The 23,883-nt window shown below is 35.0% G+C and overlaps 1 protein-coding gene across 4 annotated transcripts in view; it reads left to right on the plus strand.

Moving 5' to 3' along the window:
• Positions 1–23,883, plus strand: part of CDH7 (cadherin 7) — a 138,790-nt gene that overhangs the window by 98,827 nt on the left and 16,080 nt on the right. For all 4 annotated transcript variants that reach the window (XM_054461399.1, XM_054461397.2, XM_054461398.2 and 1 more), the window contains exons 8-11: positions 7,756–7,892; positions 8,867–8,988; positions 9,650–9,767; positions 12,677–12,928. In XM_054461399.1, coding sequence (XP_054317374.1) covers positions 7,756–7,892; positions 8,867–8,988; positions 9,650–9,767; positions 12,677–12,928 — 629 coding nt within the window. The remainder of the gene's footprint in view (positions 1–7,755; positions 7,893–8,866; positions 8,989–9,649; positions 9,768–12,676; positions 12,929–23,883) is intronic.

A 23,883-nucleotide genomic window follows, 5' to 3' on the forward strand; every position in this document is an offset into this window, starting at 1 on the left:
GGGAGGCTGAGGCTGAAGAATCTCTTGAACCCAGGAGGTGGAGGGTGCAGTGAGCTGAGATCACGCCACTGCACTCCAGCCTCAGTGACGGAGTGAGACCCTGCCACACTATGTATGTGTATATATATATATATATAAAAATTAAATACTTATTGAAAAGTCACATTAATAAAGGAATACAAAAATTCAATGTTCTTGGTATAAATCATAGAGAATTATTCATGGGGTTAAAACGTTAGAGAATATTACTTTTTATCATGTACTGTCCTCTTAACATTCTTTAATTATAATCAACAGTAATTGGCCACAGTTCATTTTTTAAAAAAGAAGTTTATTGAAATAATCAGGTATAGCTCAAAGAAAGAAAGGAAAAGACTGAGTGGCCAATCTTCAGAAAAGAGAGGAGTAGGGTTCCTCTGTAAATACGTGTAGCGAGGGTAGCAGGCTCTTCAGAATGTGGCAACTGTGATGAATCAGCTGCAACTCTTTTCTTGCAGCTGTCTAAGATTCACATTTCCTGCAGAGGTTTTTTTTTATTATTATTATTTTTTTCATATCTTGATATATGTGGCCGTCTCTTCTCCAAAACTTTCTGGACATCTTGAGTGCCATCAAGATTGCATATGAGATTTGAAAAAGTTTAAAACCCTAAAGGAAAATTGTGTTGACATAATCAGAAGAGGGATGAGGATACAAGCAAGGTGTCTGCTATCATTAAGCTCAGAAATCAATAGTTCATTTTTATTCTTTTTTTTTTTTTTTTTTTTTTGAGACAGGTCCTCAGTCTGTCGCCCAGGCTGGAGTGCAATGGCACAATCATGACTCACTGCAACTTCCGCCTTCTGGGCTCAGGTGATCCTCCCATTTCAGCCTCCCCAGCAACTAGGACTACAGGCAGATACCACCACGCCCAGCTAATTTTTTGTAGAGACGGGCTTTGCCATGTTGCCTAGGCTGGTCTCTTAACTCCTGAACTCAAGCAATCCACCCACCTCGGCCTCCCAAAATGCTGTGGTTACAGGCGTGAGCCACAGTGCCCGGCCTCAGTAGTTTATTTTGAAGTTTACTTATCATTAAATTCCTAAGAGGCAAGCATTATTATTCCTATATTAGAAGTAAATATGTCCCTGGCCACACAGTTAGCAAATATGGTTCCAGGATTTTAGTGAGGTCTGTATCAAACCTGTACGATCCTTACAGCAATACACATACACACACAAATGCACACACACATATTGACAAACTTTATAGTAGATTAAAATTTCTATTCAAATTATTCATCTATTTCAATTGACTAAATTTTCCCATGTTTTTGTATTACATTATCTTTTGCCACTTTGGGAGTACTGATGATACGCTTGTGTTAATCTAGCTCACTCACCTGCACTTTCTGTTTGTGAACACTGATATGCAAATTAATAGCTGGTGATAAGAATGCTACCTGTGAATATAAAGAAGAACATTTTAATTGATCTCTTTAGCTCATCAAATAGCTGCAGTGATAATCACCGGTATTCATTAAGGAATTCATTTTGTAACAGATGTTCAGAACACTGAAGACACACAGATGTATGAGATATGGTCTTTTGCAGAAACCCTCTTGTTATGTAGCTGTAGAAGAGATCTTACTGAAAACTCATTTTAAAAAATCCAGTGTTAGATCTGAAAATGAGAATTCATCTTGTAAAACTTTCTCATTGAACAAATGAAGAAACAGAAAAGCACAGATGAAAAGCCCCAATTAGAACAGTAGGTTAGTGACAGGGTCATGGCCAGAAATACTGTCTTTTAATCCTCAGTCTATGGTTCCTGGTGGTGTAGCACAAGGAGCATTTGGTAGGATCCACGGATCACACACCCTGCAGGTTTTCTTAAAAAAGCATGACTTCTGATGTAATTGGAAAGGCATACTGCTTTAATGCTACTAGTTTGTCTTCAAGGAATAGCAGGACTAAAATAATTGGAAAGGAGGAAAAACAGGAATACAGAATGACCAACATGAGAAAAGGCACAGAATTGGAGATGTGTGTGGTATATTTGTTCACCAATTAATACATCAGTTTGACTGGTTATGAGTTTAGATAGGAAAGCAGGGGGGTGAAAAAAACAAATAGAAGCTGAATTATAGAGATGTAGGTGGCTGAAACTACAATTAATTTATATGCAACATAGTATGCTGGAAAACTGGCTCAAATAGTCATGATTCTAAATCTTGGATCCAACCCCCCAGCTGTGAAATTTTAGAGTCCAGTATCGAAATAACCTCAATAATAATATATGCTTGCGTTAGTTAGAAATTGTGCTTGACTAGTAGCAGCAAAGCTTACCACTAATGACATACTAATGAGAAGTCTGGAGCTATGCTCTCGAGGACTGACACCTTGGCAGTATAATGCCATCAAGAGCCTTCGCTTTGTTTTTTAAGCACTCGTCACCGCTTATTTACAATATGGCTTCTGGATCTCTTCTATTGTGTTTATGCCCCAGGTGAGAGAAAGGGGAAGGGCAGAAATCAAATACCAGGTAAATTAACAGCTATCGCTCATGCTTTAAGGAGTTTTTCAATTAGGCTGCAGGCTAAAAATGTATTTTGTACCTCATTTTCCAAAACTTAGATATAAAGACATCACATCTACAAGGGAGGCTAGCAAATATAGTTTTTCAGAGGGACATATGGCTGCGTCTAATAAAAGCATGGTTCTCTTAACAAGAAGTAAGAGAAATATAATTATTAGGCATGCAAATGGAAGTTTCTGCCACATATGATCTTACATATTTGTTTGAGAATTAGGGAAAAAAGGTAAAATATATTTTAAATATTATATCCTGCAAAGAGAAAAGTTCAGAAGGTAGGGTAATTTGGGGAAAAGGTTGATGAATTTGCTCATAGATATATTGAGATTGAATTAATGAGGCAAAGGCATCTATAAAGCAGTGTTCAAAAATTTCAGGAACTAGTTTTAGGCTGGATATTGAGATACAGAGCTGTCAGCATAATAAGTGGATGGGGCAGAAGCTTAACTGCTGTTGCTGCAAAAATATGGAAGTGATCTCTCTAATTGTCCACTCTAACATACACTAAAGGAAGCCAAGTATTTTAGGCTGTAATTTGCAGAAGCTAGAGAGATTGTTGTAAGTCCACACACCACTAATGGCGTCAGAAGTTGCACTGTAGTTAATGGTGGTTCATGACTAGGAAATCACCTATCCTCACACTTCTAGTTCAGCCTCCAATTAACTCAGGCAACTGCATTTCTCACTCCCTAGGCCAGTCAATCCACAACATCAAATAGTGTGTCCCTTCAGACTTCTTTTAGGGCCTTTCTTCTCTTGGCTCAATCAGCCATCCCACATTACTAAGGCAGAGATATATTACACTTCTCATTCTGAGAAGTATCTGTATTTTCTTTATTTTTCTTACCTAAGGATTTTTTTTCTCAAGTAACTTTATACATTAGCCAATGCTTTATACAACAACTTAAGTTTTTTTGCATGTCCAGAGGGGCTGGTAGAAAACAGGAAACCCCTCTAATACTAGGCGACCCCAAGTCCTTGCCATTAAGAAATGTAAAAACCACCAGGACTGTTCTGGATATTCAGTCTAATCCTTGTCTTTGCCAAAGCATCCCATCTCATCTCAAGTCAATACCTTTCTGCAAACATGCCCTGACGTCCTTCATAACAACTTCTTAGTTTCTTCCTCAATATTTATTATTTTAGTTGCAATTTAAAAAACTGTTTATGTAATGTATTTCCTGAAATAGTATGTCACTTGGTGCTCAAGAATAATTGCTGAATGCATAAATGAATAAATGGAAGACATAAGGAAATGATAACATCATAAATTACCATGTATATATATATATATATGCACTATATATATGCACTATATATATATATGCACTATATATATATATATATGCTATTTAGTGAGATCTAAGTGGGGATTATAGTTATTAACAAATACACACAATTTAGAAGGGGGGCCAGGCATGGTGTGTGGTTCAAGCCTGTAATCCTAACACTTTGAGAGGCTGAGGCAGGAGAATTGCTTGAGCCCAGGAGTTTGGGACCAGCCCTGGCAGCAATAGTGAGACCGTGTCTCTACAAAACATACAAAAATTAGCTTGGCACAGTGGCCCATGTGTGTAGACCTTGCTCCTTGGGAGGCTGAGATGGGAGGATCACTTGAGCCTGAGAGGTCAAGGCTGTAGTGAGCCATGGTTGCACCACTGTACTCCAGCCTGGGCTACAGAGTAGACTTTGTCCAAATAAATAAATAAATACATCTATAAGGGGAAGCTGCAGAGTGTATAATTTAGAAATGGTAAATATTTGAATGATAGAAACTTTTGTTGCCCGTGTTTTTTCAAAACAGATAGAGGCCTAGGTTATAACTAGATCCCTAAATTATGAGGCAAATACTGGTTGGAGACATTTAACATATTAAATAAATTCTCAACTTTAATTTTTTTTTTATTCTAATGCTAGGATCTTTGAGACTATTGATAATAGAAGCAAGTGTTTTTGTCATTGATTTTAGCCCTGTGGGGAATTACATGAATTCATTTAGACCGATGTCTGTCAAGTTCAAGGCCTTTTTGCTTTTAAGAATCTAGACATTTATTTTTTCATGAATATTCAAACATTATCTCAGTTATTAACTTAGAGATTTGACAAAGAGAGCAATTCAGGTTTTAATATTGGCTTAATTGATGCATGAATGTATGGGTTATAATCTCACTAAGTTATAATCCTCTTATCAAACATTAATATCAGTTTTCCTATTGCCATTAGATATGACTTATATAGAAGTGTATTTTATATATGTATATTGGTTCATACATATACGTATGTATGTAGTATATGTGTACATGTAATATATATATAGATATATACACACATATATATATACACACACACACATAGATACACACATAACCCTGTTCTAAGTAAGCATATTCCACCCTGTATCTCACAGTAAATGCAGCTATGAAACCTGGATAGAGTGGAGCCATCAGGCCTCTGAAAAGTAAATATTAGCAGGTAGTTTAGTGAAGAAGAGTACTACAGAGTATCTCCAAACCTGTGATGAGTTTACCATTATTTTCTCTCTACTGTCCCGTGTCCTGGAGTAATAATTAGAAAAACATTAGTGGAATAAATCCAAAGCAAGGTGAAGAAATAAAACAGTAAAGATAAGAACATAAATCAATACATTTCAAAACAAATTATACAGAAATCAATAAAATTAAAAGCTTGTTTTTTTGAACAGACCTAAATATTGATAAACCTCTACCAACATTGACAAAGGGGAAAAAAAGCAGAAAAAATGATAAATATTAAGAACAAAAGCGGAGATGTTGCAGACCCTGCAAATATAAAAAGCAGAATAAGAAAATACTATAAACAAATCTACTGACATAAGTTTTATAATTTCAATGAAATTTGGCAATTTAGAATAAACGGATCAATTTTTCAAAAAGTGTAAACTCTCAAAACTCACTCAATATGAAATAGATAACCGAAATAATCCCATAACTATAAAATTATAATTTTAGTTAAAAACTTTCTGAAAATGGAAATATCCAAGCCCAGATAGCTTCACTGACAAATTTTTACCAAACGCTTAAAGAATTACCAAGTCTACACTGTATTGTTCAGGAAATACAGGAAGAGGGAATGCATCCCAACTTTTTTACAAGCACAGCCTTATTCTTACTACCAAAACCAGGTAGACATAGTACAAGAAAAGAAAACTTTGATCAAGACTTTCATGCAAATATTTTCCACAGAACATTTAGATAACTCAGTCAAGCAATATATAAAAGAATAATTCACCATGATAAAGTGGGTTTATCCCAGAAGCATAAGATTGGTTTAATATTCAAAAGTTCATCAGTAAAATTCATCATATTAAGAAATTAAAGAAGAAAAAACACACTGTCAGATCAATTGAAAAAAAAAAAATGGGGGAAGCTGGCTCTCCCGCCATAAGACACTCAGGCAGTGTTGTGGAGAGGAGTCCATTTGGCAGCACCAACTCGCCATCCATGCCATGCACATGCCATCAGTGTGAATAAGACACTTCGAAACTGGATCCTCCAATCCCAGTCAAATCATCAAATGACTGTAGACCCAGCCAACGTTTGACTACAACCTCCTGTGAGATTAAGAGCTAAAACTGCCCTGCAAACACACTTTCAAATTCCTGACACAAACAAAATAAGATATATTATTATTATGGTTTGATGTCACTAAATTTGATGTATTACAATGTAATATCCATATACACAGGAGTAATAATGACGAGGGCTCATAGTACATAAATCGGTAAGAGATGTGAGGAAATAAAGGCAAATTGATTTTAAGAAAATGTTGCTAGCATCAATAAACTGTAGGTCCCTATTAGGATGAAAAATTGCTGGAGTGGGAGGTGGTGGACAGAGAATATGCTTGAAGTAGAGTTTCCAACAGTAATGCATATATTAGAGCTGACAAGTCAAGGGTATGTTCATAAGAATCCATGACACCTGGAGTAAAGGAGCAAATCAAGAATCAAGAAGATGAAGAACATGAAAGGCCATTATGTTTAATGGATCATGAGTGTAGTTGAAGCAGTTGCTAATCATTATGCCTAAAGTGGGTGTGTGTTTTTTTTCTGTTTGTTCTTTCATTCATTTGTTTAATTGTTTGTTTTTAAATGAGAGCCATCTCACCCAACCAGAAAGACTGTGAGGGGAACCTGAAGATGATCATCATGAGGGGAGGGTAAATTTTGTGTATAAAACAAATAATAGCCTGGACTAAAAATACAAGTGGAGCAGTAATTTTTCACTGCTGAAAAAATATTTGGATTACAGATACTTCAAGAAAAGGCTTTTACATGCAAAAATAGCCATGCAATCTCAGGGGTTCCAGTTTGAAACACGTCTTTAGAATCCTGGTCAAGACCACTGAGTAAGATTTAAAAAAAAGAAAAAAAAGAAAGAGGGTTAATAACAGGTTGGTGCTAAGTATATGCAAATGGGCAAGATGGTTACATGTTTCATTTTAGAAGGGTCCATAATCGTGACCAGGGTTACCAAATATATTGTAAATGGTTTACAGGAGTCATCATAATAATAATAGTAATGAATTTAGCCAGTGACGGTGGCTCACGCCTATAATCCTAGCATATTAGGAGTCTGAGACAGAAGGGTCACTTGAGCCCAGGAATTCAAGACCAGCCTGAGGAATATAGCAAGACCCTGCATCTACAATAATAATAATAATAATAATAATAATAATAATAATAATAACAAAATAGCCAAATATGGTGGTGCATGCCTCTAGTCCTAGCTACTCAGGAGGCTGAGGTGTGAGAATCCCTTAAACCCAGGAGTTTGAGATTACAGTGATCCACTCCACCCCAGCCTGGGTGACAGCAAGACCCTGTATAAAAAATAAGTAAATAATAATAGTAATAATAGTGAACTTGAAGTTCTAATGACATATTCAAAGCCATTGTGAAGATTACTGTGGTATTCATTTAGTACTGTCTGACAGAAAGCAAACATATTAGTGAGACACAGGTTATAAACCATCTAATATGTGGGGAGAGTTTTAAACAAGGCATGCATTTATGTGATTAATATGACACATCAGAGAGTCAGTAGGATTTAGTAATGAGCTACACAAATAATGAAATAGTTTCAGCAAATTATAATCAAACGTACATGTTGAAGGCTTTTCTTTTCTTCAATGTTCAATTAGGTACTCAATTGACAGAAACACAGACTTGGAGAGATACTTCAATATTGATGCCAACAGTGGGGTCATCACAACTGCCAAGTCTTTGGATCGAGAGACAAATGCTATTCATAATATCACAGTCCTTGCAATGGAGAGCCGTAAGTTGTGAGGCTTAAAACTAAATTAAGATGGAGGACAGTGAGTGGAGAATTGATTGTCATGAGGTTGTAAATTCAACTTAATTAAAGTAGTTCCTTATTTGAATTGTACAAAAACTTGAGAATACCAAATTTCTAAGCTGTGAAATATACTTATCTTCACTCTCTATATGCTAATATTTACAAAATTTATGAAAACCAAGGACTAAAAAACAATGGGCCTATATTACCTTCACAGAATTTCTTGTTTTCTGATCACAATTCATATATTATGTTTATGCTGTTATGGAGTTAGTGAAATAGCTTATAATAATTAGTAAATTGATCTATAACCAAGACATCTGGATTTGAATATTCTGATATTGAACTAAGTTTAGTCCCTCATAAAAGATAAAATAATAAATAAAATAAAATAAAAACTATTGAAAAAGGAATGCATATTTGCATGCATACACGTATATGATATATTGTGTATTTTAATATGTATGCATTTATAATGTGTTGATAATACGAATGTATAGTCATGCAAATATGAGCTCTAACATCAAAGAATATTGAAATTCATGGTTTACTATTTATTCTTCTTTCAAGAATTTTCTTGTCAGGGACTAAAAAACTACAAGTACACATGTAGACCATAAATATACATTTATATATATGTATATATGCATGTATATCCGAATACACACACATATAATCATGTGTATGTATATATTTGGGTATACATATGTATGTATACATACACATACGTATATACATATACGTATGTGTATATATATACACACACATACAAGTACATACATATGAATGTGTGTGTGTTTGTATTTGGATCATATTTTCGTATTTTCTATAGCTCCTTTTAAGTAATACAGCATTATGATTCTAGATTTCATTCTCAGCTTCGTCATTTTATTATTAGAATTGTGCTTTAGAGGGGCAAAGAGTAAATGATAAGACACTGTCTTATTTATTAGAGAATCCATCTCAAGTAGGAAGAGGCTATGTGGCCATCACTATACTTGACATCAATGATAACGCCCCTGAATTTGCCATGGACTATGAGACCACCGTCTGTGAAAATGCCCAGCCGGGGCAGGTAAGAGTCTTCAGAACACTTTGCTTCTAATTTGTGGTTTCTTAAAAAATATCCAGCAGCAGTTGCCTTTGAAATTCTTCCAGCTTTAAGATAAAATATAATCAGCTTGTTTCAGCAAAACTAACACTTTGATGTATAGCATGAACTAATATTAAAGGAACCTTCAAATTCCAGTTTAATTGGGGTGATGAAAATTCCTCAGGAAGGAAAGGTAAACATTGTAAAAGCTCTGTTAAATGGCTAAGAACTTAGACTCCTTTCGGAGAAAGACAGCATAGCAAGCTGATTGGGCTGTTTCCTACCTTACACAACCGGGTTTAAGTGTCTTACAATTCTAAGAATTAAGTGCAGTTCAATCTCAGTTTGGTTTGTTCATCTATTGTTCAGTGTCTTATGATGTTTCCTGGGATGTCTAATCAGTTGGAACAGCTTATTTCTGAAGTTCACAAAAGTGAATTCAAACATGAACTAAGAAAAGGATATGATTTGTTTTTCAGAGCCCTTTTTTAGATTGGGTTCATAATAATACATCGGATCCTTTTTCCCTAGCTCATTCAGGGAGATGGTATTTATTATAAAGTGTAAAATTGCTTTGTCCTGCCACAGAAAACTAAGCATAGCACACCAATGTGCTTTCATCTTTTACTTTCTCTTTTCCTAGGTTATCCAGAAAATCAGTGCTGTGGATAAAGATGAGCCATCCAATGGACACCAGTTTTACTTCAGCTTAACAACGGATGCAACAAATAACCACAACTTTTCATTGAAAGATAACAAAGGTAATGTATTAATATTGTTACTGATAGAGGCAGCAGGTACAGATACTCTAAGCAAGTATTTTTCTCCCCAGGAATGCCAATTATGGATTTTTTTTAAAGCAAGGACAATAATTAAAGGGCAATGAGCACCTCAAGTAATTTTTATCTATGGATTTACTGTCATGAAGGAAAAGCTGCTATTTAAATTATCTTAGGCCTAAAGCCAAATAGGAGGGAAAGTTAGATTTTTCTTATTCTTTTCTTATAGGCACTCGTTTTCTTATTTGTATGCCAAGTTCATTATCCAAATAATCTAATAAGTTGATGGTCAACTAAATACCCTAACAAGTACTATGCTCATAGATGCAACTTAAGACATAAGAAAAAGAACTGGACATTACACATTTTAATCTAAATCAACTTTGACTTAATGTTTTCGATAACACCCCTTACTCTTTTATTTTTACATAAATGCAAATGTAATTCATGCAAATAATAATAAAATAATGACATGTTTATGATGCTAAGAAATATAATATTAAAAATAACAAAATAACTCCCTCTCATATCAAATTGTATTTCTCTGCTTCAAAGGTAAACACTCTTAGCAGCTTCCTAAATATCATTATAGTAAAAAAAACTTACAAATACCTACAAGTAGATTTTAGTTTTGCTTAATAATATATATTGACAGTTATAAGAACTTAAAGCATGAGAACCTGCTATCCTTGTCTAAATTTGAATTATATGTTCGAATGAGTTTTTATTCAAGATATTTATTTTAGTGGAAGGACAGCATTTGAAACTGATGTAGAGGGTGAATAGTACCCCTCAACAACATGGAAAATAACTATTTTTTAAAATCTATATTGTTTATGTAAATCTGGTTTTAGGAAAAAAACACAGAATTAGATTTCCTGGTCATTACTGGCTTGTTTAAAATAGACTTACTGCCAAAAGGTGGATAAGAAGTTTTGCATGAAGCCGTCACCTTATTTAGTGCAACCTAGGCCTCAAAAAATTTCAATCTACATATGTAACTAACCTGCACATTGTGCACATGTACCCTAAAACTAAAAGTATAATAATAATAAAAAAAAAATTTCAATCTCAAAAAAATTCAATCTGAAAATAGTAATTTTTCCTGTTCTTATTTCCTACTTAATGAGAATACTATTGTATCCGTTTAGTAATATATAAGGTAGAGCATTCTCTACATGGGTAACTCCAGACTCACTGACTTCATCATAGTTCAGAAGGATAATTCTCAGCATTAGATTCATCTGGTACAAATGCAGAGAAGGGAATCGATGAACTTCACAAGGAGAATGTGAATATATCCCACGTGTCATCATCCAATACCACCATGATTGCTGTACAGCAGGTGCACTAAAATGTCTGCATTTATAGGACATCCACATTGCCACACAATTGAAAAATTCTCTACCTTAAGCCCAGAGCCCCCTTGACTGTACCTTGAAGGAAAACATACGAATACAGAGAAAGTCAGTTCTGAAGAAGTCTTCCATATGATCGCTTTTCTGAATATAGAGTCATACCCTCACTTTTTGGGCATTTCAGCTTGTGTTCCTCAGTTCACTGTGTATGTGTGTGTGTGTGTGTGTGTGTCATTTTGATATCAGTCATGTTAGATTACAAATGAACAACTTTCTAGAACTTTTTGTATCAAGTCATAAATGCCTCTGACATCTGAGTTGGTAGGAGACAGAGGCCTGGGCCTGCGTGCTATTGTGAAATGTACAGGAACTTACTCAAAACAGTGTCCTTCAACAACTCCAGCTTAATTTTTTAGTGAGTACCTTCTCGAATTCATACATTTTAAAATAAAAGATTTGTTTACATGAAAATCTACCAGATGGAATCTGAAAATCAAACCGTTTTATTACTGTCTGTTCTATAATTGCATGTAATACATTTTCTGCAGTCTAATATGAGCTTGCTGTTTTGTGCTGTTTGAGACAGATTTCATCTTGCTGTTTCACTTGAGTACCGTTAATTTTTTCATGCCATCATTGAATAAATCTTTTTGACAGTTTGGAAGAGAGAAAAATAGATAAAAGCACACTGCATGAAACTCTGATCCTGATTTTTCTTCTTTCCCTTTATATTTTCATTAATAGCTATTAATTTTAAAAATCTCATACTCTAATTATTTAATTAAGACAAGTTAGTTGGAAAACTGCTAACAGACACGAAACATATTTTTGATATATAAATCACACATGTTATATAGACTTATTGATCACTTTTTAAAGTTCATAATTACTATAATTGCTTAGATTAATTCAAATATTGAATATAAATTAAACATAAATGGCCTGTTTTATCACTGACAAAATGTTTATACACATAGAGTAGTTATAAATACCAATATACATTTTTTAAAATTTTACAATAAAATTCTCCTGAATAGCCCTGTATATTCAATTTAAATAAAGCTAATGTAGCTGATTTTACCCTTTTTAAATATTGGTCTTGAAACTTGTCTAAGAAAGGATAGACTGAAAATTTTATCTGTGCTAAATGATGACGCTGCAAAATATTTAACCTGTTAAAATGTACCATCCTTTCTATAAGTTTATGGTGTAAAATTTAAGATAAGTAAAAGGTATAGTTTTTATAAAGTTGCAATTAATGTAATAAGTGATGCATAAACATTTTCATTTTTTTTTTACTTTATAACTATTTCTTTTGTTATACTGCATAGAATAACATAACTATCTTATAATGTATTAAACTGGAAATGTCCCTCTGTCTCTGAGAACTGAAAGAAAATTGTTGAAATAAATCTGCAACTCCAGAGATTTCCCTAATTAAGGCATCGAAGTAAATAGAGTGACTTAAATAAAGTTTGGGAAGACTGATTCCATCAGAAATCTTGTGTTATACATTTGCTTTCGTTATCCTAGACAACACAGCCTCAATACTGACCAGGAGAAACGGCTTCCGGAGACAGGAACAATCAGTTTACTATCTGCCAATTTTCATTGTGGACAGTGGATCTCCTTCACTTAGCAGCACCAACACCCTCACCATCCGCGTGTGTGACTGTGATGCTGACGGCGTAGCCCAGACCTGCAATGCAGAGGCCTATGTCTTACCTGCTGGCCTCAGTACAGGAGCCCTGATAGCAATACTCGCCTGTGTCTTGACATTATTGGGTAGGTACTGTTTCCAGGGCTTGCTCTGAAAGAGCTGTCACAATAACCATGTGTCACGGCTTGCCTATTTTCTTCTTCATTTGGTGAACATATGCAGTTATTCTACTGGATGGTGTTTGTTTTTCTTTGAGACAAGGTCTCACTCTGTTGCCCTGGCTGGAGTACAGTAGCACGATCTCGGCTCACTGCAGCCTCTGCCTCCCAGGTTCAAGCAATCCTCCCACCTCAGCCTCCCGAGTAGCTGGGATTACAGGGTTGCACCACCACACCCAGCTAACTTCTGTATCTTTAGTAGAGACGGGGTTTCACCATGTTGGGCAGGATGGTCTTGAACTCCTGACCTCAGGTGATCCACCTGCCTTGGCTTCCCAAAGTGCTGGGATTACAGGAGTGAGCCACAGCTCCTGACCTGGACTGTGTTTTGCTCACTAAGTAATACAATTGTTGGCCACACTTTCCAGTGGTATATTTAAAGTATAACTCAGACAAAAAGTTATATCAATTTCATTTTCAAAGCAACAGGGAAGATAAATGGCTTATGCTTTAAATTAATGTTTTTTAGGATTAAAAATTATCTTATCCCAGTTCTTTGCTTTAGAGCACTCTACAGAGGAGATACACTAGACTGAAGAATACATTTTCTATATTGTTTTGATAATATGCTTATTTTAGAAATTATGGCTTTATATTCTACTTTTTAAAGAAAATAAGATTGCTTTCTTAAATTATTTGCAAATTTGAAATGATTACAATTTCAGCAATGCAAACGTTACATTTTTAAAGTATTAAATACTAACACATTGAATTGTACATTTCCATGATTACTTTGTTACTCGGTTAAATTAGATTTATAACTCATGTTTGCAGTAACAGATTTTGCAGCATCCTTTTAAAAATTGGGAGATGTCCAATGTGGACATTGGGTAATGGGTTTATTCCAAAGCAACATTTTTCTTCACATTGCAACTTCCTGTAACACGGACAACAAGAACAGAGTAAACATTCAATATACCATACCATATGGTGAATGTTCAATAAATTTTAAGTGTTACTGATGGAAAATTATAAGCTAAGACCTAGTTACTAATACATTATAAATGCTGTCGTGAAAATGGAGGTTATTGTCTTAAGTAACTTAAGCTAAACAAGTAAATCTAAAAGAAAATAAACTATTTTGCATAGAACTTTACACAGATGCAGAAACTTTCAGAATTTCATTAGAAATGGGAAGTAATTACCTGCTAAATCTAATTAGAATATAAGGGATTAAAGTTTGAAAAAGGTTAGAACCACTGCAAACAACTTTTTATTGGTCTAGAAGCTTCTAAAACAAACTTGTCCAACCTGTGGCCTGCAAGCCGCAAGCAGCTGAAGATGGCTTTGAATGCGGCCCAACACAAATTCTTAAATGTCCTTAAAACATTATGAAATGTTTTGCGGTGTTTTTTTTTTTGTATTTTTTTTTTTTTGCTCATCAGCTATTGTTAGTCTATTTTATGTGTGGCCTAAGACAAGTATTCTTCCAATGTGGCCCAGGGAAGCCAAAAAATTTAGATTTTGGAATCTAAAACTTAATAAAAAAGATGTAAATTGCATATTTATTTTATAGTAGGAGAATAACCTACATCAGAAGATTTAAAAATTCCATTCATGGGCCAGGAGCCCTGGCTCACGCCTGTAATCCCAGCACTTTGGGAGGCTGAGGCGGGCGGATCATGAAGTCCAGGAGATCGAGACCATCCTGGCTAACACGGTGAAACCCTGTCTCTACTAAAAATACAAAAAAAATTTAGCCGGGAGTGGTGGCGGGTGCCTGTAGTCTCAGCTACTTGGGAGGCTGAGGCAGGAGAATGGCGTGAACCCGGGAGGTGGAGCTGGTAGTGAGCCGAGATCGTGCCACTGCACTCCAGCCTGGGCGACAGAGTGAGACTCCATCTAAAAAAAAAAAAAAAAAAAAAATCCATTCATGTTTAGAATGTCTTTAGCTTAAAGGCACAGAATGAGAAGGAATAATGAGAGGATAAGTAGATGATGTGTGGAAGACTGTTTAAGTTTGGTCAGTGTATCATAAACAACTTAGATTATGCCATAAAGGAATAAGATTGTATTCCCCAAATTTTAATTATCCTCAATAATGAATTGTTTTTTTGATTATTTTAAGGCTGTCTGATGAAGCTTGCTTCACTTTAGTAAACACTTTCAACTTTGACTTTGGGATTTTTTGCGATTTAGGTTGCTTGATGATTCTAATTAATTAAGAATTATTAGCTAATTATTACTGAAAGTAACTGAAATAGAGTTTTATTAGATTTCATTCTTAGATATACTGTATACAGTATGTGCATGTGTGTTTGTGTGTGTGTGTGTGTGCATAAAAGTTTGGGGGATTTTGTCAAAATTTAAGTATGGCTACTCTTTCTGCTAAATTTGAACATATTGCTTAAGTAGACACCAAATTTGGAATGCCTCTTCCACTTCTAAGGATCAATTTTTTTGTGCCCTATATTTTATTCATTTTTTAAGAGTTACTGCAAGTCTTCAAAATCGTCAGTAAAACAAAGTCTATTGTACCGAAATACAATTTGGAACAAGGGGCTTCTGCCTGCAGCTTCCATTTGTATAGTGACCGCACAATAATCAGTATCATCAAATGCTAGCATTTTAGCTCAGAAATGTGGTCTCTTTGTGTCTTATTTCCCAAGTTTTTAAAAGCAGATAATCAGGAATTTTTATACTGTTTTAGTTTTGTCACCACTATTATAGACTCTGGATTTTCACACAATAAGTGCTGAAGCCAATGAGATTACGTATTCACAGGAGGTGCAAGTGGGGCCCACAGCCTGGCATGAAAATTGATTTCTAGTACACAAATAATTCATTCTTTATGATACCTCAGAAAGTGGTGTGAATCTCATTTCTAGGCATTAGGTATCAGGATTTGTAACTCAAACCTTTTTAAGACTTCTGAACAAATATTACTAGGAAAAAGCAAGATGAGGAGGTGGAGATGCGGAATAAGAACTTGAAAATCAAGTTCAATTAAGAATGAAATTATAGAAGTACCTGGACTTTAGACTCTTAAAAAAAAAAAAAGTACTTGACTACATGTTAAGTTGTGTTCCAGTGATGTGACTAATTAAAGCCACATGTAACATGACGGATGGGGATGCACTGACATTACCAGAAGTTTAATGCTGGAAGGCATCCCACGTATCGATGCTAACCCAAACCTTACAGAGGGAAAACCTGAGGTGTAGGGTAAGTTTGAGGGTTTATAGGAGTACCTATAACAAGTTAGAGGATATGACGGGGTAAGATTCTAGGTCTCCTTATTCTCACACTGATTTTTATTAAACTGCACAAGAAATACATCGTGAAAATATAAAAATGTTTACGCCTGTATATTGATGAAATAATTCATGTTATCCGAAGTTGTATTTGTCAGTCTTTATCTCTATCTGTATTCTCCTAACTTTATGGATGAACTGCTTTCTGATTTCTCATTCTTGCTCTCTCTCTAATTTATTTGCACCTGAATTCTTTAAATGAAAAAAAAAATCCAAAAATTAGAACATGGGTTTCCTTTATTTACAGTGAGTACAGTTTGAATGAGATACGCTATTGCTATACTCACATTTCATCATAAAATAATCAATTAGATACCTCAATTATTTTTCATGCAGAAAAATTTCATCAACATATGGCAAGATACTCTGGTATTCTAAATTTTTTTTTTTTTTGGACAGGGTCTCGCTTTTTCACCCAGGCTGGAGTGCAGTGGCGCAATCTCGACTCACTGCAAGCTCCACCTCCTGGGTTCATGCCATTCTCCTGCCTCAGCCTCCCGAGTAGCTGGGACTACAGGTGCCTGCCACCACGCCCGGCTAATTGTTTGTATTTTTAGTAGAGACGGGGTTTCACTGTGTTAGCCAGGATGGTCTCGATCTCCTGACCTTGTGATCCACCCGCCTCGGCTTCCCAAAGTCCTGGGATTACAGGCGTGAGCCACTATGCCCGGCCTGTATTCTAAATTTTGAATAGAAATTACAACCCATAACTAACATCAATACCAATTTAATTATGCATTTTTATCATAGTTAAATTCACACTTATAGACATATACAGTTATTCTTCCACCAGGCTAAAAATACTTTAAAGAAAAAAAATTCTATGAATGACTAAGACATTCGATTATTTATTCAGTAGATTTTTTTAATAAAGGAGAAGAATTTCAACTGTTTTGTTTAAAAATATGGTTTCAATATTAAATATTGTACTCCTATTCTTAAAATATTACAGCTAAATTCTTTCTGTGCCTCGGCACACACAAAAATAAAACCTGTTTCTTGCACAATAAGGCTGCCACTGAATTTACTATATTAAGTTTTGGGTGTTTCTGTACTTGGACTTCCAGGGCCCAGTAATTGAAGTCCTGTAGCGTTCCTTCCAGCTCTTTGCTCTTCTGACACAATTGGGATTAGTTAGACCAGCCCAGCTTCATAAACTCAGATTTAATAAGGTGTTTGTAGAAACTTGCTGTTTACTGCATGGGATTCAGTCTCTTCCAGTATGTCTATGATGGTCAGCTTGACAGTTAGCTGTCATGCATCTTTTCACTTTTCTTCCCTGATCTCCCAAGTACTAAACTATATTTGGCCACCAGTAACTGTGGCTATTCATGATTTTTTCCAACAGAAAAATACTTCCTTGTTTTTGCAAATGATAGTGAACATCACTGAAGGAAAAATACGTTAAATTGTGGAGAAAAAAAGTGGCAGTACTATGTGAAAAAATGGATCCCCATCATAATCTATAATGATAGAACTTAATTGGCATAGCAGCCCTAGAGATAATAATGTGCAGGCTACTGTTGGCTAATTTATGGTAGCAGATACGTTCCTCTTTCAAACAAGCATGAGCATAATAAAAAATGAATTGCATTTCATAAGCTTGTACTATGTGCTAGACATCAGCCCAAGTGCTTTACAAGCATTATCTAATTTAATTCTCATGACAGATCTCCTAGGCAAGTATTACTATGCCCACATTTTATATAAGAAAACTACAACTTAGAGGAAATACACAAGAAGTTATAGAATGAACAAGTGTCAGAGTCCGGACCCAAACGCAGGGAAGCCTGCCTCCTAAATGTTCTTTGTAAGGTAGTTTTCCATATATGTTTCCCCACGTGAAAGACCCCTCTGTTTCTAGGAAATGCCTATAGGTTTGTGGATATTACAGCCTGGGCACTGCCAAATTAGGTGCAGGAGTATCTTTGCTCTGTTTCACACAGTGGCTTTATTATTTATTTGGTTAACTCTGAGTATCTATTTTATAGTATGTTCCAGTTCCTTCCAGTCTTTAGAAAACATATTTAAAAGAGTGTATGTTAAATTTGAGGTTATATTTCAGCACAACCAAAATCTAATACACAAATTGTCTTTGTGCATAAACCATTCATTGTACTTAGGAAATTTTTTTTCTATATTTACTGAGACTAAGGTGAAATCATTCTCCCTCACATTTAAAGGAAATGAATTTTGTGATATTCGTTTTGGGAAAAGAAAAGATCCATTTTAGTTAAACTTTTCCCTTTCTTGAGACCTGGAAAGAATTAGCCCCTTTAAGCATATATGATCTATTACAGGAGGTCTACCAATGTATGTTCCTTGTTTTATTGGAGAGTTGAAACTAGAAATCTCCAGAGAAACATCAATCCTGAACAATTTTCCTACATTCTTGCCTCTTTTCCTGATTGAATCCCCACTTACATGTTTTTCTGAGTGGAATCAGTCAGGCTTCCGTCTTCTCGCTCGAATCCTCCATGGTCAATTAGTCCACACATATTGTTAACTTTAGATTTTGGGCCTTGAATCAATTTGTTTTTGTCTCTTATTGTTGTCCCTGATTTTTGTCCAGGGTCTTTTTTTTTTCCTCCTGAATTGTGGCAACTCTACCATTCTCTATCAGAACCAATCCATCAGTATTTCAGAGTAAGCTTTTAACAAATAAATGAGATTTTGAAACATCCCAGCTTAAAATCATATTTTCATGAAATCCCATTATCTACAGACTAAAATCACAGACTCTCCAGTACCAGACAGCTCTCATCCAGTTCAACTTTATTTTTCTCTACTTACTTGGTGTACTTTACTCAAATTGCATCTGTTGCTTTTTCTAAGACTCATTCTGCTTTGTCTTTCTGCCTGGAATACCTCTTCCCAGAATCTACAAGTGGGTCGCTTTTTTTTTTTTTTGTATTCAAGACTCACTTCTTTGGCTTCTGAGTCCAGGCTGGATGCTGTTCCTAAGGACCCCATAATACCTTGCATCTAACAGTCTTCGAGCATCTGACATGGTTGACTTGTCTGTTTCATTGATTTATATCCTTGTCCATCTCTTCCATTAGACTGCTTTTAGAGGCAAGGACTGAGCATTATTTTGTCATTATTTATATCAGCTAATCAGATGCTGATCTGACACATACAGAACATTCTATACTTACATGCTGAATGAAGCATGGATGATTTGAATCTACTGAATTGTGAAAAAGAATAATTGATTTGACTTATTTTTATTACCCATAGGAGTATCTCCATTAGACCCCGTTTTTTCTATTTCCCAAGACTCTGTATTTTTAGGACATTTTTCTGAGATTTGGTCTATCTCCTTAACTCTTCAGAAAAATTGACGTGTCACAGATTAAAAGAATTTAAATGATGTTTGCAGGTTAGTAGCCATAGAACTATATAAGGGCTTAAGGAAAAAAATAGAATATATGACTAAAGGTAGATGGAGAAAATATTGCAGAAGAGATGTCAGAGGTATTTTATTTATCAGTTTAAAATTCAGTTAAATGTTACAGTTGATATCTCAGTCACTCACCTGGCTCATACCAATTATGAATCTTTAGTTATCCTTTGCAAAAATAAAATTAGTAGAGTTGGTTCGTAAGTGCAAGATAAAATTTTAGCCTTGTGTTACTGGGGATCTGCATGAGCCTCAGATTCCATAGCACATAAATCCACTCATCCTTCAGATCTTTGCTTAAATGCCACTTCTGATGACATCCTTTTCTGATCACAACCAGATGGTGCTGGTACTCCTGCATTTTTCCTCTCACTTTCCTTTTTAAGACATAAATTATTTTACGTCTCTGCTTGAAACATTTCAGATGGACTTACATGAAATCCAGATGTTTCTCATGGTCCACAAAGCAAGGCATGTTTGGCCACCTGCTTACCTCTCTACGATATCAGGCTGTCTGATCCTTCTCTCACCCGGTAGGAGGACCCACAGTGCGTTTCTTCCCATTATTTTCAAGTGTGCTACCTTCCGTCTGAAACAGTCTTGCTGCATTCCTTCACCTGTCAAGTTTAGATTATCTTTAATGCCTCAGCTTCAGTGTTATCTCCCCAGGAGGAGTGTCCTAAGCACCATTATTCTCCATCATAGTATTTTTTTCTTTTGTAGTACTTACTTGTAACTATATATGTTTGTTTTCTTTGCTCAAATATAAAAGCTTTTGAATGTAGTGATCTTCGTCTCTCCGCGTTCTTAACCAGTATATTATTGGGGCCTGTCACAGGCACATATAGAGACAATATTTTTAATCCATAAATATTATTTATTGCACTCTACTGTAAATTTTGCAACCTTTTCCACATATTTTAATCTCTTCAGGAATAGGTCCAGTATCCTCTATAATTCATTATTCTACCGTTAGTTAGATAGAATAGAGTAGATATCAGATAAATTAACTACATTACAGGAGGTCATCAAAATCACAAGTGAGAGCATGGTAAAGTTTACATTTTATCTGTGTATGAATTACATGACTCAAATTTTAGCAAGACCCAAAAGGTTTGGAACTGAATCATATGAATTTATTGTAGAAATTCCACAATGTATGACCTATTATTGAATAAAAACAGGTATCGCCTACTGTGGGTAGCACTACTTAAGCCCTTTACAAGTAGACACTCATTTAATCTTCATAAAGTTACTATGAAGTGGTTTCTAAGAGGTAAAGACTATTATTTTCATTTTGGAGAGCAGGTAACTGAGGTAAGGAGAAGTAAAAGATCTCACCTACCTCCATACATCCAGGAAATGGAATAATAGGGATGCAATGCAGATGAGGTCCTTAAATAGGCAGGAGCCGTGGGCTGAGGGACAGGACTTGAGGCATATTCTGGGTTACAGTGAGTAAGAAGAATTGGTTGAGTGGAGCATGCGGTGATGGAGAGTTGAAGCAAAGAGGAAATGAAGAAGCTGAAGTCAAAGATGACTTGGAGTTTCTGGTTTGGGTATTCTCTTACTTGAGAAAAGAGTACACGATAGGAAACAAATCAGAGGAACGTTAATGAGATTAAACTTACAAATTTTGAATGGTGTATGAGTGAGAGCCATTGGACAGAAAGTTATTATCAGTAAAGGAAGTGGTCATAACAAATCATAAGAATGATAATAATTACCATTTTGAACATTTATTATATTCTGATGCGTATATATATTTGTATTATCAAAAATAGGAGTAGTCATTTTAAAATACGGTCTGGTTATCCAAAGAGATAGATGAGAGATTTAGATGTCAGAGACATCAGCTCTTGCCATACAAGAGGCAGTTGAATCTGGGGTTCCACTGGGCTTGCCTAGGAAGAATGTGGGCTGAAAAGCCAAGAAACCAAGTATGGAACTTGAGGAAGATTTACTGTAAGTACTTCTTAGAAAAGAGCGGCTACAAAAAAAACATGGTTTGAAAGAAGAAAATAAAATTGTTTATTTTCTTTTAAACTGGCTGCAAGCAGCTGCATTGTTTACTATTGAGTAAGTTCAAGATAGCGGACCCACACAATTTCCCCTGAAGTTCTGTGTCAAATAGGACACACATGCCATGTAAAAAAAAAGGGCCACAAAGTGCTCATTGGATTTGGCAAAATATGAGTCATTGGTAGCCTTGGTCCCTGGGAAATAGCAGGGAAAACTCAGATTGCTCTGGTTTGAGAGCAGTCAGGATATACGAAAGTGGAAATGTGGAGTAGGCTACTTTTACATAAAATAAAAGTTAATAATATTGAGGGTATATGAAAATAAATTGTTGGTTGGAAAATTTCAGGAAACGGTTTCCACTTAATGTCCTCCGTTTTTGAGCTCTGATGGAATAGTGTGCCTGGAGATAGTGGAGAGAGTTTCAAGTTGACCCTGAAAAGAGTCAGGATAGCATGTTTCTTCATCATGGTTATTTCTAATCCATCTGAAGCCAACAAAATTCAAGCTCAGTTCAATATTAAAAGGAAATTAAGCTGGGAGCAGTGGCTCATGACTGTAATCCCAGCAGTTTGGGAGGACGAGGCCAGAGGATCACTTGAAGCCAGAGTTTGAGACCAGCCTGAGCAACAAATGAGACCTCTTTCTCTACAAAAAATAAAACAATTAGCTAGGGATGGTGGCATGCACCCAAAGTCCCAGCTGCTCGGGAAGCTGAGGCAGGAGGACTGCTTGAGCCTAGGAGTTTGAGGCTGCAGTGAGCCATGATCACTCCGGCCTGGGTGACAGAGTGACCAAAAAAAAAAAAATTAAAATGTCTCTAAAAATTAAAAATAAATTTAAAAAACAGAATTAAACAATTTTTGAAATTAAACGAAAAAGAAAAAAATTACTAAAACTTAATTAGTGCCCAGTAGAAAAAAAATGACAGATTTTTAATAAACTTCATGAAAAAATGACAGATTTTTAATAAACTTCATGTAAATCAACAGGATCAATAAATGGTGAAGAATTAAAAAATAGAAAGTTATTGGAAGGCTAAGTTATACTTGCATATCAATGTGGATGATTGTTTAAAATAAATTATTGAAATTGTATACAGATTGTGCTGGCAGATTTTTTATTTTGACTAGATTAATTGTCAACTATACCTTATTGGTACATTAATCATTAAACTGATTATAGCTGTCCTATTGTTCAATATGTCATTTGACAATAAATCTGAGAATACCTCTAAGACCGTATGCAATTAGAGTATTCTGGTGTCTGAGTCTTTTGTTTAGATCAGTTGTCCAAAATAAAGTTATTGTGAACCATCAGTGTGAAACGCATATGTAATTTCAAATTTTCACGTAGCTTTATTAGAAAAAGTAAAAAGAAACTATTGAAATAAATGCTAATAATATATTTCAAACACACTATACCAAACTATTATCGTTTTAATATGTAATCCATGAAGATTATTGAGACAATATTTTACTTTTTTAAAAAGAGAAACTTAAGTCTTGAACATCATATGTTTACTTTACACTTAGAGCATATCTCAATGAAGAATAGCCACATTCCAAGTGCTCAATAGCCACATGTAGCTAGTGGCAACTATGGTAGACAATGATAATTTAAATGACTATTTTATGGCTAATTAGAAATGATGATTGTTCATAAGAGACCATATAGATGATGGTGTTTTTGGTAAAGACTTACTCTTCCCTCAAGTCACATTTCAAATGTCATCTCTTATGTTGGACTTTCTCTGAGAATCCTGGGCAGAAATAATCCCTTTCCCATACATATTTTCCTAGCATATTTTATATTGCTATATATTTAATTCATTCTATAATATTTAACTGTTTATTTTTTATTCAAAATGTTGGGCTTGTTGATGGCAAGTCCAGGAAGTCTACATATTTCTAGTCACATTTCCTTGCCTATAATTTATTAATCCATTTAACAAATATTTATTGAGCACATACTTACTATCAGGTATTATTCTTTGTGCTTAGGGTAAATCTGTAGAAAGCAAAGTCACTGCCCTTCATATGGCTTACAGTTTTAGCAATCAGTACTCATTAAAAATATTATTGAATTAAATGGAATTTAGGCTTTAAACCTGTGGTAGTAGCCACTAAACAATGGATTAAACTTAAGAAAGTGATATTTAACAGATACAAATATAAATTTATGCA

This window comes from Pongo pygmaeus, chromosome 17 (genome assembly GCF_028885625.2).
Source record: "Pongo pygmaeus isolate AG05252 chromosome 17, NHGRI_mPonPyg2-v2.0_pri, whole genome shotgun sequence".
NCBI classification, from domain to species: domain Eukaryota; kingdom Metazoa; phylum Chordata; class Mammalia; order Primates; family Hominidae; genus Pongo; species Pongo pygmaeus.